This window comes from Rousettus aegyptiacus, unplaced genomic scaffold (assembly GCF_014176215.1).
Source record: "Rousettus aegyptiacus isolate mRouAeg1 unplaced genomic scaffold, mRouAeg1.p scaffold_m13_p_1, whole genome shotgun sequence".
In the NCBI taxonomy this organism is placed as follows: Eukaryota; Metazoa; Chordata; class Mammalia; order Chiroptera; family Pteropodidae; genus Rousettus; species Rousettus aegyptiacus.
In genome coordinates, this window is record NW_023416284.1 from 14,513,034 (window position 1) to 14,527,916 (window position 14,883).

The 14,883-nt window shown below is 42.3% G+C and overlaps 1 protein-coding gene and 2 pseudogenes across 1 annotated transcript; 1 reads left to right on the forward strand and 2 right to left on the reverse strand.

Annotated features, from left to right (window-relative positions):
* Positions 1–95: 95 nt before the first annotated feature.
* On the reverse strand, positions 96–11,547 carry FUCA1 (alpha-L-fucosidase 1). Its single transcript, XM_016126758.2, has 8 exons — positions 11,101–11,547; positions 9,765–9,899; positions 8,055–8,192; positions 6,170–6,275; positions 3,901–4,101; positions 2,298–2,485; positions 1,077–1,176; positions 96–852 (listed from the first exon to the last, which is right to left on the reverse strand). Exons 1-8 carry the CDS (start codon positions 11,478–11,480, stop codon positions 712–714), a joined length of 1,389 nt encoding a protein of 462 aa, XP_015982244.1. The 5' UTR covers positions 11,481–11,547; the 3' UTR covers positions 96–711.
* On the reverse strand, positions 6,606–6,724 carry LOC118605005 (annotated as a pseudogene).
* A 2,771-nt stretch (positions 11,548–14,318) lies between the features above and the next one.
* LOC118605435 lies at positions 14,319–14,441 on the forward strand (annotated as a pseudogene).
* Positions 14,442–14,883: the final 442 nt, after the last annotated feature.

Below are 14,883 nucleotides of genomic sequence, written 5' to 3' on the forward strand. Positions count from 1 at the left end.
AACAAACAAACAAACAAACAAACAAACAAAAAAACCAGAAACATAAAGCTCTAAGCAGTCCACATAGAAACTGGGAGAAGAAAGCTACGATATGCTTTTTGGTAGAAATGATTTGACATACAAATTTATTTATTTGACCGTATTTTAAAAACCAGAGCAGAACCATATCCATTTTCTTCACGGTGTCACTATACACAGGCTGAGCCCGGAGTTGGCTTTGGAAACTTCTGAAAAGCTAACTCTTAGCAACCTAGCAAGCCTTTTCCTTTCCCTCCAGGCTCTCCTGCTCATTGGGAGGTGTTGGCGATGCTAGCGAAGTGGCATGTGGTGGAGGAGCTTACGCCTCCTCCCATAGGCAACGACGTGACCTGGGTTATTCTTTATAAGGAGGCATTGAGCAAGCAGGTTATCAAACACAGAGAATGGAGGGAAGGTTCACTGTAGGTAATTTCCATGGGTAGGAATGGACGAACTGTCAGAGCTTAACCGCTTAGTACCTCCTTTTGTGGGTCGGAGAGAGAGATGCTAGCACTGAATCTTAGAGCTTTGATCTATTGAGAGCAATACACTCAGTTCCTTTGATTAAAATGTGTTGGAAAAGCCATCTCTGGGTAGAAAACAAAGAGTAGTTTATTACAATGATGGTACTGTAAGAGGAAAATCAAAGCAGTGAACAGCGAGCAGTGTCTCCTTCCTCTTGAACTCTAGTGATCACTTTACTCCCGTCATCTTTATGGTCCAACCAAACTCAACTGGGAAAGCGGAGGGAGATAACTGGGGCAGATAAATGAGGAGGCCTTCTGATGGACTTGTGGACCATTTCAGATCTTTCTGGATCCCCAACATCATTATCTGCAGAAAGCAAACAGGAATGGAGAACACATTAACGCATTAATGAGTACAGAATATGGCCTGAACATGGCGGGGAACAAGCATGCTGGGCCAGGGCCGGGAAGATAGTCTGAAAGGGGAATAAATATGGGAGAAGCCTGGGGAGGGAAGGAAAAAGTAGGGAAGACCTGTCAATGCCTTTAGAAAAGGTTACATCCCTGAAAGGACTGACCGAGGCTCCTTACCTGTGTGGTGGAGGTAGCTTGGGGGGATTTAAGGCTTAAGACTCCATTTTCTGGCCAGTGCAGGAAAATGGCATAAACTGCCGATCCTTTTGAGGTATAACTGGGAAAAAAGAATCATCATTGTCTAAGATACCTGGCTTGTTTCCCTGACAAATAACCTACATTCTCCTTTCTATTAGATACCAGTCCCAAGACCTTGAGTCTGTCACTGCACTAACAACTCAACACTAATTAAGTCTGTGGGAAGAAAGCGGCCTCTTTCTGGTAAGACCTTCCATTTTCTCTCTCTATTGATTTATAAGTTTTCTTTAAAAATTTTTAACTCTTATACTAGTTAATTCACACCAAAGCCATTTGCCTTAGTATTCAAATATCTTTTTTTTTTGTTTCAAATCCAAATCCATGTGAAAACACCAGATGATTTAACAAGGGCAAAATGTGCAGTGAAGACAAATTTGTTATTCTGGGATTTCACCGTGCTTAGAGAAGAGGATGCAAACCACTGAACAGAAACGCATTCAAAACAGAGGGTGATGACATGGTTCCCCTGATCCAAAGACCTGCGCTCTACGGCATAACACTAGGAGGTATCTTTTACTGAACACGGAGCATGCGCCTGGCACTCTGCTGGGAGCTCTGCATACGTTATCTCATTTAATCCTCACAGCGACTCTAGGAAGTTAAGTAGCATCACCCCATTCGGCACTGAAAAAATTCATGCCCAAGATCAAACAGCTAGATCCACAATTCCAAGTATGAATCATGACTTCTCCACTTACTAGCTCTGAGGTCCTAGGCAAGTTATACTACAGCCCTGGGCTCCCATTCTCACTCGTAACATGGGGATAATAACCATTATCTATGTGGTGGGCTTGCTGAGGGGATTAAACTTGTGGAAAGAATTTAGAACGGAGACTTGCACACTGTAGGTGCTACACAAGTATGAGCTGTTACTATGTTGAGGAAGCAGTGTAACAACGTCAAGTAAATTGACTGGCGCTTTGTAGCTCCTTTTTGTGCCGAGCCTAACTCCTCCCTTATGAGTCAAAGATATCCTGGTGGCTTAAGATGTCAACTGGGGTACAGTTTTAATAGCCAAAGAACAGCTTTCAGGCTTCCTTGCGATGACTTCCAGCTTGGCTAACACTGCAGACACAAGGAGGTGCCAGTTCAGGATGGGCTGCAGGTCCATTTCTGCACATGACGGAAGACAAGACTCACCATAAAGATGTGTTCTTTTCCGACTGCATCCTCCATGGTTTAGAGGCATAGATAGCCTCCCCGTTGATCCTCAGCCACTTCCCTACAGCAAGTAGCCTTTCTTGGAAGACGGGAACAATCAGTCCATCTTTAGTTGCCCCAACGTTGAGAAGATAGTTTCCTCCCATACTTACTGTCTGAACCAGTTCCTGGAGAGGGCAGAAAGAACAAAATCCTAGCTACGAATGCCAAGCCTGGCATAATGCCTAGAACACACAGGTATTAAGAGAAGAAAAGACTCTAGGGCACATTTCCTCCCTGCTTTGTGAATATCCTTTACCCTTTTGAAAACACTATATATTTTTGTAATTATAAAAGCAGGAAGAGCTTATACGAGAAAAGAATAAAAAATATCGCTACAAGATGGAGAAATATATTAATTCAAATTCCAGGGAGCGATCATGGCTGCTTCTCTGTGAGACTGTCCTGCCCTGGTGGTATGGAGGGCCATGTGTCAGAAGCACAAAATACGAGAACAGAGCACTTCGCCATGAAGGGGTCACATGGAGTCATATAGGGAGAATATGGGGCTCAAAGAGAAGAGACTTGGAAGGGGAGCCAGGGAGACTTTGGGGAGATGGAAGAGATCTGAAGAATTTAGGGACACTCTGTATGTGATGGGCTATATAAGTGGATATGCTGCCCCTTATCAGAAGTTCTGCTTTCCCACGGTCAACCACCATTCAAAAATATTAAATGGATTTCAAATCGCACATCGTTTTGAGTACCTGGCTTCATCTCATCACGCAGGTGGATCATCTCACATCATCACGAGAAGGGTGAGAACAGTACGATAAGCTATTTTGAGACCACACTCACATAACTTCTATTACAGTATATTGTTATAATTGTTTTATTTTATTATTAGTTATTATCGTTAATCTCTCACTATGTCTAATGTATAAATTAAACGTTGTCAGAGGTATGTATGTATTGGAAAAACAGTATATGTAGGGTTCAGTACTATCCGCGGTTTCAGGCATCCGCTGGGGATCTTGGAACGTATCTTGAGTAAGTGAGGGACTCATGTATGCTCTTCGAGATTTCTGGAGTGGGATCTGTGATGTGTTTACTATGACTTTAAACAGGTACACTTCGAGGTGGCCCAGAAAAATTAAGGTTATATACAGAAATTTTAAAAAGGAGAATTGGTTACAGTACTAAAACACACCACACCATTAACTTTTTATGTTTCCTTTTGGTCTTTTTCCTATGGAGTTAACTTTATATCATTGTGATAAAATGTAATTTATTTTTTCACTCGACACTCTAAGCATTAACCCGTATTACACTGATAAACATTTTAATGGTTAAGGACAATCCCCAAATCTACTTAATTATCCCTTTATGGTTACAAGAAATTGAAACAACCCATATGTCCGACTGAAAATAATCCTGGGAAGAATAACTCTGTGTGTAACTTTCTTCTGCAATTATAATTATTCCCTCAGGACAGTTCATTTAACAACCTCAAGGCTTCTATCGGCCTGCATTTCCATCCAGGGTGCTTCCACCACGCGCGGTCAGAAGGCTAGTTTGAGATAGGGGCTAACAGGTGTCTTACCGAAATGATTTCAGCTTCATCTGCAATGTCAGACATCACTATGTCGCGACGGTAGCCCCAGGAGAGCTTGTCTATGCTGCTGCACATCTCCCACTTGTGACCTGGCAAGGTCGAAGGCTTGAATTTGTCTTCACAGTTGTAGTATCCTCCATGGTGACAAGAACAGTTCACACCCCATCGGTCATTTACTACCACCTCACTCTAAAGGAGGAAAGAGTACAGGGTCGTCAAGGGTAAAACCCCTTAGCTTCCTTACATAACACACCGTGATAAATTAAGAGTCTATTTGGAAGCGAGGAACAGAGTTAGTCTACAGCAGTCGTTCTCAACTGGGGGCCATTATGCCCTGGAGAGGAATTTGGCAAAGTCTAGAGACATTTTTGGTTGTCACAACTGGGGTGGTGCTACTGCCACCTAGTGGGTAGAGACAGGACGGCCCCAACGCAACAAAGAAATGTCCAGCCCCAAATGTCAGTAGTGTCGAGGCCGAGCAACTCTGGTTTAGTGATATGAAACCTTAGAACTGGAAGAGCCTGTTCTAAAGATCACCTAGTAAATCACTTATTCTATTAGAGTAGAAATGGAGAGAAGACTTGCCCGAGGTAACATCCCCAGGTAGTTTCCTAAAGCGGGGACTATGAATCAGGTATTTGAACCCAGCCCAGGGCACTTTCACTACATGACCTAGTAAAGAAAGCCAGCAATCAAATATTCTTTTCCTTCAAGGTTTAGCTGCACTATGAGAAAATATTACATGGCATATTGAGATGTAAATGTTTACTACTACTATGAGGCTCATAAGTGAATATGCCAGTATGAGCCTCGTAGTAGTAGTAAACATTTACAGAGATCCAGCAGAGATGAGCTAAGGAGACAACTGTCCATAACACGTGGACAATTATAATATGACATCACATCAGAGTTAACTATCTAGGGATTAATGTAAATGGGGAACACTGATCCAGGGGTGCTTCTCACTTCTGCCAGGAAAGAATATGAATTGTCCAGAGCCATATTTAGTTTATATTAGACCAATATTTATTATGTGCCCGACCGGGCCAAGTGCTGTTCCCAGGGTTGGGGACACAGCCATGGACAGACCCGAACCCCGGCCCTTGTAAAGCTGACAATTTAGTGAAAGGGACAGATAATAAACATTGTAAATGGTATCTGAAATGTGTTAGACCAGGGGAATGCTAAGAGACAGAGATAGCAGGGAAAGACACGTAGCGTGCCAGGGGCATGGTGCGATTTGACACGGGGTGGTGGGGAAGCCTGCACTGATGCATGACCCCTGAGCGAAGGCTTCCAAAGAGCACAGGCGTGAGCCGTGTGGGAATTACGGAGGGAATGGCAAAGAGAAGGGACCGTTTCCCCTAAAAATATCTTTATAATGTGAATATAGCTCCAAAATAACCCTCTTTCCTGATGCAGGAGAGAGCATTCGGAATGAGAGCGGGTAGATCAGGGTCTGCAGCATCCCACCCAAGGGTCCACATCTGAGTCACCCGGTGAGGACCCTCGATGGGGAACTATGATGCTGTGCCACTAAAAGTCCCCACGCATTTGGCAAGTCCCGGAAAACTACTCTTGATTTGTCACATGAGTTCTCTTTCTTTTTTTCTTTCTTCCCATTTTCTGAGTTTACTAATAGTTACTCAATAAGAGGTTTGTGAGTCTACCAAGATAGCTTAGTTCAAACTGTTCTTATACTTAATATTTTTCTAGCTCCACAACAAATCTAGAATATGTGAAATTTTTGAAATTTTCGATAGTGAAGATTAAGACTTCTGCTACTTCGTAATGGACCAAAGTACAAATGGTAAATGAGCAGCTATTATGCAGTGTAATAGTGTTGGTTATGGGGAGGAGGGGGAGGAAGACAAAGTTCCCTCAAAAATTTGGATAAAAGGAAAATGAAATTTCCCCTTGAGAGTTAAACTACATAATCAACATAGAGTAGGTGAGGTCATAGCTAGTCACGGTTTACTCCTATCATTTAATTTTATATGCTTGGTATATTAATTTTAACAAGATTTAAACCTATGTTGTCAAAGTCATGTATTAAAGGAGAAAAATAAAGCTTATACTCAAGGAAGGGAGGTAGAAAGGAGAAACCCTTAACATCAATTAAGTCCCCTGGCCCCTAGACCCCCATGGTGATATTACTATTTATTAATGATGCTGTTGTCATTACTCCAGACCTTGGCTTCTTATACTTTCTTTTATCACAACAGATAAGTAAGAAATAAATAATATAATCACATACCTTGACTGGGCTAACATTGTAGAGCCAAGAAAGGAAACCTGTAGAGTTCCAGTACGTATCAGGACTTTCCCAGTCTCCATCAGACCAAATCAAGTCAGGTTTGTACCTGAAAAACACGCCATTAGAACAGTTCATTATCTGAATCCATTCACAGTAAAATCTTATGAATCATTTTTTAACAAATACTTACAAATCAATTTTCTCCCATTTTGAAAGTACCATAAAATTACCAGTGTAGAGAATGTGGAAAACTAAAGAGACAAATACAACCACAGAAACACACAAAAAACTCTCTGCTAACAAAACCACTATTTAACACACAGCACTTTTGTAATTTTTTTATTATGTTTTAGTTTTAGGCGAGGCAACTCTTGGTTGACCTCAGAGATCGCAAGGACTTTGTCAGCTTACAATCCCTTATTTTTTTTATTTTTTACACCTACAACACCTGATCTTCCTAGGTGGTCTCCCATCCAAGTACTAACCAGGCCCGACCCTGCTCAGCTTCTGAGATCAGATGGGATTGGGCTTGTTCAGGGTAGCATGGCTGTGGACTACACAGCACTTTTCTATAGTTCCTCCTAATCTTTTTTCTTTCATGACTTTTTAAGAACTAGAGTTGTAATCAGTCTTATACAATTTGGTTTCCTTCTAGCAACTAGTTTCAAATAAGAGTGGTGCTTCCAAACGGCAGAATTAAGGCAGAATTAAGGTTCCCGCTTCTGAGACTATTTAGAGCTTGAACTCTTCTGCCAAATGCGTTATTTTGGACAACTACCCAAAGCTTTGACCATAAAGGATGTATAAAAAGAACCACTTGAGCCACAGCTGCAACTTCATATGTGATTACTCTTTCTGGAAGCGTTGTGAATGTGAGCATTACCTATAAGGTAAGCGTTATTAGTCCCACTTTAGAAAGCAAGAATCTGATGCTTCACAGGGCAATTTGGTTTAGGTGACAGAGCCTGTCACAGGAGCTGGGATGCAAATGTAAATCTGCCTAATGTCAACTCCTATTCCGTATTCTATAACTAGGAGAGCAAGCAGACTCCAGGAAAAAGATTGCCTATTTAAGGGGCAAGGTATAGTAAGCTGTATTTTATTGTGTATGAGAAACTGTACCAGGCATTTTATGTTCACCACTTCATTAGTTCTTACAATGGTGTATATTATCCCCATTTCACGGACAGAGAAACAGAGATCTAGAAAGATCAAGTTGTTTGTTCAAGGCCAGTAAGGAAAAAAAAAATAAACTGGACTTCAGATAGAGTTCTGTCTGACTCTGAGCTTCTGCTAGTCTCTTACAACTGTACTATTCCTTTAGAGTGACAAATCCCAAAACAAAAGTGATCATTTTAAGAATATTGATAATAACACTTATTCTGTACCAACCGCAGTAACAGATATTTTTCACATATTACTCTGAGCCCTCTACAGGAGGCATTATTATCCCCACTCTACAGGGTGAGACTCTGAGGTGCAGACAGGTGATTTGTTTAAGGCTTATAAGTAACAAGAGCCAGGATTCAAACACAAATCTACTGGATGCCAAATCCCACACAGGGTCCATTAGACCCTGTTGCTCTCTCCAAGGTGCTGACCAAGAAAACACCAAGGTGACTGAAGTTCTGACTCGCTACTGTCCTGGGTTTTGCTCGATTGTTTCAATTTATAAAGGGAACGTGACCACATTACTGAAGTTTTGCAAAGTAGGAGGAAAAATATATATTTTGCTTTAATACAACCACCATTTTTATTATTTTGATGTCCTCTAGATTCTTTCATATACTCCCTTCTACCCTTTCCCCCAATATAACAGTATCCTCTAGGAAGCTCTGATTTTATTGATAAAAGTCATAAAGCCAAAAACATTTCTGTTTCTTACCTGTTAACAAGGTCGTATAGCTCTGGGATTGTTTTCGCAGTGACAAAATACTGTGTTTTGAAGCCATTTTTCTTATCGCGTAGGTAGAGTGGATGGAACCATTCTAAGAGAGAGTAATAGAGTCCGTAGCGTATGTTCCTTAAACAGAAAAAACAGGACAGTTACTGCCTTTAAACAAAGGAAAAGTAGTTTAAAAAAAGTCAGTGGCAGTATGTTTACACCTCAGTGAAAATCGCCCATAAGGCCATTCCAGGGAGTGGGATCCAAAACCATCTCCTTAAATTATCTCTTATCATTCAATTAAGCAAACATGATTGAGTTTACTATGTTTCTGATAGTATATAAGTATTTTATTTATTATTTTTTTACATAAATATTTTAACATCAAATGTCACTTAAACCATATTTTAATCTTTAAGTCAATTATCTCAATAATAACATATAGTCAGTTTTTTAAAAAAATGTTTTCTCTGTCAACCATAACATTATGTATTGTAGAGATATTGAAAAATAGAGAAAAGTATAAAGAATAAAATATCCAAAATTTTATCACTCAGAAATAATCATTGGTAACATTTTCATGTAGATGAAATTAATGAATAGTTTATTGTTTCACTTATCTAAGACTAATAATAGTCCTTAACATATTAAAAATGAAATGTGGTTAAACTGACCTATTTTCATATACAATAAAGCTTGTTTTGATTTAAAAATGTTGAGTGTTACAGAAACACCATAAGGCGTCATAAGCCTCGGGAACTAAAAAGATACAAAGATAAAAAAACAAGTATTCTAAAGTCTGGATCTAATTAACACCTGAGTTTTACAGCAGGACTATTAGCTAAGCACATCTCTGGGACACCAAATATAGGAGTCAGCACGTGCTTTCTTAAAGAGCCAGATAGTATTTTGGTCTTTGCAGGCCTTGCAGTCTCTCACCAAGCTCTGAAATTGTAGCTTGAAAGCAGCATTAGGCGATTCATGAAAGAACGGGTGTAGCTATGTTCCAATCAAACTTCATTTACACAAAGAGGCAGCTGGCCCATACCTTAAACAGGATGTCAATTTTACCAAACCACAATAAGGCATGGTACAAATATGACTTTTACTCCTTATAGGCAAACATACCTGGAACTGTAGGGTCCAAACCCAGAATACCTGGGTTCAAATCCCACTTCTGCCACTTCTCATCTCTTTGGTCTTGGGAAGTTACTTCTTATTAAGTGGCACATATTACAGAGCATTAATCAGAATCAACTCAGTGGCTCCTTACCTCACTTTTTGCGGCTTTAACTGCTCTTTTCAGTTCCGTTTTGACCTACCGTTTACCTACACCTTCCCTGCATGCCTGCAAAGGTCTGTGTTGACAACTAAGGGGGATGCAAAGATGAGAGACCCAGTCCCTGGCTTCCATCGGATGCTGAAAAGGGACCTGGTTTGGAAGGCCTTCCAGAAAGCATCATTCACAGTGTCAATGGGGCATTGTGGTCTATGCTGGGTAACCAGACAGGGCCATGAATTTCTCTGATGGTCACCTTTGGTCACATGAAAACTGCCAACCGTCAAACACTACTAATTCAAAGGCCAGAAGCCCTTCAGGTTACTGGCTAAATGTAAACTTAGAAAATACACATGAGTAAAGAGGGTGTCATACACTGGATGGCTGCTAGATCAAAAGCAATGATGGATTAACCATATGTAGACACATACCTCTTCCGAATGGCTGTTCCCAAGTCACCAACCAAATCACGGTGAGGCCCCACATCCTTAGAGTTCCAGTTCCATGACCTAGAACTTGGCCAGTTTGTGAAGCCTTCATGATGCTTTGCTGTCAGGACTACGTACCTGTGGACATCAAAACCATATGAGCAAAGGAAGTGGGCAGTGAGCTATGAGCATGAACTTACCCAGCATGCCTGAGGCTTTTGAAATGGGGGAATTTGCTATCTGCATGTGGAATGAGGTATATGCAAAGGTGTTTTAAGACTAAAAAACAAAGCAGGCAACTCCATAAAACATAATAATTTATTACAGGGTAATTTACTTATAGGGATGTAGAGTCAAGGTGGACAGACAACCTGGGCGGTCTGCACAGCTTATTCTCTGCTGCTCTACAGTTACTATAGTAAATCTTCTAAAGTATAGCTGAACTACTAATGATTGACAAGGCAAAGGGACAAAGAATGCAGGATGAGCCAGGCACCCTACCTCCTCGTGGCCTTATGATTGATAATTGCTTAGAAGTGACACTAACACCTAGCTTGGTATTCGTCTCAGTTACTATACCATTCTGGCCACTTACTGACAAGAATCTTTATGATTACATTGTGTAGGCTTACAGGACACAGTTAGGCATTAACTGACTACAAGGCCTGTGTATGTTGGCCGACTACTTAGGTTAGTCAAAGTTAAAGTACGAATAGAGAGAGAGTGGGGGCTTACAAAGATGGAGTCAGTTTGTTCACAATGATATCTGAACACTCGCCTACACGAAATGTACTTGTGTGAGTTGCTGTAGTCACAACGCCCCTTGGGTATTGCTCCAGGAATGGAAGCAAACTTGAGGAAGCCACAGTCCTTAGTTCCCTGCCTAGGAGAAAGCCCAGAGAGAAGGAAGGAGCAGGTGAAGGAAAAGATATGTACCTTAGCTCTCCCGTTCTTGAAACTTTCCGAGAATTAACGATTAGCTTTTCTTAACCTTTTGCCCTAAAGAAAGAAATCTCTACTGGAAATAGCAGATGATAGAAAAGTAAGTGATCTGTTTTACCAAGCCCATATGAACTGCCTCTCATTTACAGAGGTGATAAAAATCTCTCCGGCCAAGCAGATGCACCTTCTCCTTAAGATTAGGCGTGCCACATTCAATTCTGCTGCCTTCTGGGGACAAAACGCAGGACCTATAGGTATCTTAAATCAGACAGAGTTGTGTGACCCTGGGCAAGTCGCCTCACCACCTCCCACAGTTCCGTTCCCACCTGCCTAATCCCCCTCCAATTGCTCTGATCCGAGGAGGAGACGCTCCGCCCGCACCTGCGGCGACACTCACTTGGCCCCGGCGGCCAGGAAGAGGTCGGCCCAGTCGTCAGGGCTGAAGAAGTGCGCCGTGAACTGCGGCCCGAAGTCTGCGTAGCTGAAGTCGGGCGGGTAGTTGTTCTGCATGAAGCTCTGGTACTGCGGCGCCCCCTGGCCCTTCCAGTGCCACCAGAACCACTCGCTGCCCCAGGCTGGCACCGAGTACACGCCCCAGTGCACGAATATACCGAACTTGGCCTTGTCGAACCAGTCCGGCAGCGGCCGGGAGTCCAGGCTCGGCCAGTCTGGGGTATAGCAGCCCTTATTCCGTATGGCCGATCCTACTGTTCCGAGCGCCAGCACCATCAGCAGCTGGGCGCCTACCGCCCGCCGCCTGATTTCGGGAAACCGCATCTTTTCCTCGGCGCTTCCACTGCCAGCTCTTAACGCGCAGGTATGGGCGCGCGACCCCGCCCACTCTAACTAACGATTGGCTCGGAAGAAAAAAGGGGCGGGTCAACTCAGGCTGCTTGGCTACCGAGTTTCTTCCCCTTCTCTTCCGCGGTTCCTGTAGCGCCCTCTGCCGCTCAAAGTGGAAAAAAACGTAAGGAAGCGTTGACAGCGCTCTGCTGATGGACGAATAAAAACTTTTTTTAGAAGAGACTTCGTTGCGGGTTAAATCTTGGGGTTGTGGAAGGCCCTGTGTGTGCAGAGAACTGCAAGTAGTGCATTTTGCCTTTGGGTGTCATACAGGACTTTTTGAGCTGCAGTATAGAAGAGCAAGCCTGGAAGTCGGGCGGGTAGTTGTTTTGCAGGGATGCCAGATGGAAGAGCATTGTAACAGTCCCGGTAGTAACAACGAGTAGAAGGATGATGGTAGAAACTTTGTGAGGCAAGTGGGAGTAGAAAAGTGGGCGCTGAAAGGGGAAGAGCAAGGGTGACCATTTTTCCTGATACTTACTGAACTTTGGGAATTCTGAAGCCATTCAAAGAGCGTAACGTCTAATGGGGGAAAGGAATGTTTTTAGAGTAAGTAGTAGGATGCAAAATTGAGAGCCCCAGGCTCTGGGACTACCTTGTCCGTCAGGAAAGTCACCAGTTCCTCTACAATCCGTACATGTAGTGCATGCTCAGACAGGAGGTAAGGCCAACAGGTATGCGAAGTCTAATGACCCCACGTGGGACAGCCTGTTCCCACATATCAGTGAGAGAGCGGCAGCATGTCAGAGTTGGAAGGGACTTTGGAGATCCTCCGCATGGTCTCCTTTTCTCCATTTTAGGAAGGAGGAATCCGAGACCCAGAGTAGGGATGAATGTTGCTCAAGATCATGCAGCTAGTTAGGGTCAGAAGTGGGACCGGAACCGGGCTCTCCAGAAGTGGAATCTATGCCTCTCAACATGCTGCTTCTCTCTTGCACCACGGGAGAGGTCAGAACCTGTGTCGACAGAACCAAGCACTTCCTCCTCCTAGGAGTGGTAAAGAAATACAACGGCCGTGGCTGTTATTTTCTTTGTCTTCAGTGTTTCTTCTTCTGCAAGGCTATGCTGAAATATTGTCCAAAACAGTAAGCACAGACACCTTAAACAATCCTCATACATTTTCTAGTGATCAGAATAACAATCTTTGATGTTACAGAACTCATTTCTCCTTAACCTTGTGAAAAATCAATCAATAGAAAACTCTTTTAAAATGCAGTCGGGAAGCCAGAAGAGAGAATGCTCACTCACATATCACTCCATGCATACTATTATACTTCCCAGTAGGAAGAGGTATGCCTTGCATCTCTGATAGGAAGTACTACGTCAGCAGGAGAAAGTAAAGATTCCTCCTTTTCCTGTAACAGCTCAGCCAATGAGAGACTAACATAACTCAGGCAATGAAAAGTCACTATACTTCATGGGTTTCTTCCCATGGACTCTTCATTTATAACAGGAAATAAAAGACCAGTCCTCTCCTTTGTTTCTCTGGACTTGAGCATGGATTACTGTCAGACCACATATCCTGAACTGTAATTGTTTGCTATTCTCAAATGAACTCATTTTGCTGGAGAAATATCTGGCCGTCTCTGTTAAAGGTTAGCATCCTCATAACCAAACTGTAAAACTACAAGGGCAGGTGAGAGACACTGTAATAGAGTGAACAATATTGGAAGTTGGGAAACCTGGGTTTCTTGCACTGGACACCACCTTGTGGGGTCTCCTTGAGCAAGTCTTGTTCACTGTCTGGGCCCGTTTCCTCGTCTAAACAATGTGAGCAGTTCCCAGTGATATCGAGGGTCTCTTTACCCCCTTGCTCTCCTCCTTCATAAACTCTATTTCTTTGTTTAAAGCCTATATAGAATGTAATTATGAAAGAAGAGAGGTAGAAAGTGTGGAAGTGCATTTAATTTAATGATTTTCAAACTCTAGCTTTACTAAAGAAACATTTACTGAGTATCAATTTATGCCAGGCACTCGGGGATTTTCTTTGCTAAAATGAGAAAAGACTCCACCAATGAATAAAGAAAGGCATGCTCCAACTTTAAGGGATTGCAAATGCACCTTTACAAAATCATGCCATTTCAGCTAGGTTCAGTAGCATCCCCTAAAACTTCATGTCTACTCAAGACCTGTGACTGTTACCTTATCTGGAAATAGTCTTGTAGATGTAATTTGTTAAATTAAGATGAGATCATACTGGTTTAGGGTGTGCCTGAATTCAATGATTGGTGTCCTTAAAAAAAGACACCAAGAGACAAGAGAGAAGAGGAGGCAGAAGGTCACCTGAAGATAGAGACTGGAGTTATGTTGTCACAAACCAAAGAACACCAGGAGCTGCCAGAAGTTGGAAGAGGCAAGGAAGGATGTTCGCCTCGAATCTCTGGAAGGAGTGTGGCCCTGCCAGCACCTTGGTTTTGGACGTCTATCTTCCAGAACTATGAAAGAATAAATATCTGTTGTTTTAAAGCAACAGGAAACTAATATAGGGCATAAAAAGAAGCAAATTCAGAAATAATGATGAGTTAAGGTTGCAACAATCTGTAACTTTAAGGTTACAGAAGTCTAATATTACTCCTAATCAAGCTGAATTTGACTGAACTAGGTGAAGAGATTAGTGGTCAAGAGGGCAGGCTTGGTAGTCAAGCAGAACTGGTCTGGAAACCTCAGCTTTTGGTACATGTTAGCAGTGTGAACTCAGGCAAGTGATTCTGCTTCTTGATCAGGTTGCTATGAAGACAGAGTGAAATACATCATTTAAAAGTATTTATCCCAGTCTACAGACATGCCACCTTGATCAAGCCCAATCCCGTCTGATCTCGGAAGCTAAGCAGGGTCAGGCCTGGTTAGTATTTGGATGGGAGACCGACCACCTAGGAAGACCAGGTGTTGTAGGCATAAAAAATAAGGGATTGCAAACTAACAAGGTCTTTGCAATCCATGAGGTCAACCAAGGATTGCCTTGCCTAAAAATAAATAAATAAATAAATAAAACTACTTGGCCCCGGTACACAGTAAAGACTCAATAAAAGCCAGCTGACATTTATGAGGAGAGCACAAAGCAACTCTACCTAGAGTTGCCTCAGTTAATCTCTATCATATGACCCTGATGATTTCCTTCATTGTACCACCTGTAATTATCTTCTTTACATTTATTTATTGTCTTTCTTCCCACCAGAATGGAGAATGTAAGCCTCAGTAGACAGGGGAAGAGTCTCATTTATGGCTGGGCATCCAGGACCTAGCATAGACCCTGGCGTGTATTTATGAGATGGGTGGATGAGTGAGTAAATGAACGGTGATCACCTTGTCTTGTAAAGTATTAAACGAAGATATGTTT

Coding starts and splice junctions, on each gene's coding strand:
- FUCA1 (XM_016126758.2), bottom strand. CDS start 11,480: ATGCGGTTTCCCGAAATCAGGCGGCGGGCGGTAGGCGCCCAGCTGCTG. Junction 6,276..8,054: donor CTATACGACCTTGTTAACAG/GTAAGAAACAGA, acceptor CGTGTTTTTCAG/GTACAAACCTGACTTGATTT. Junction 853..1,076: donor AAGCTACCTCCACCACACAG/GTAAGGAGCCTC, acceptor TGCTTTCTGCAG/ATAATGATGTTGGGGATCCA.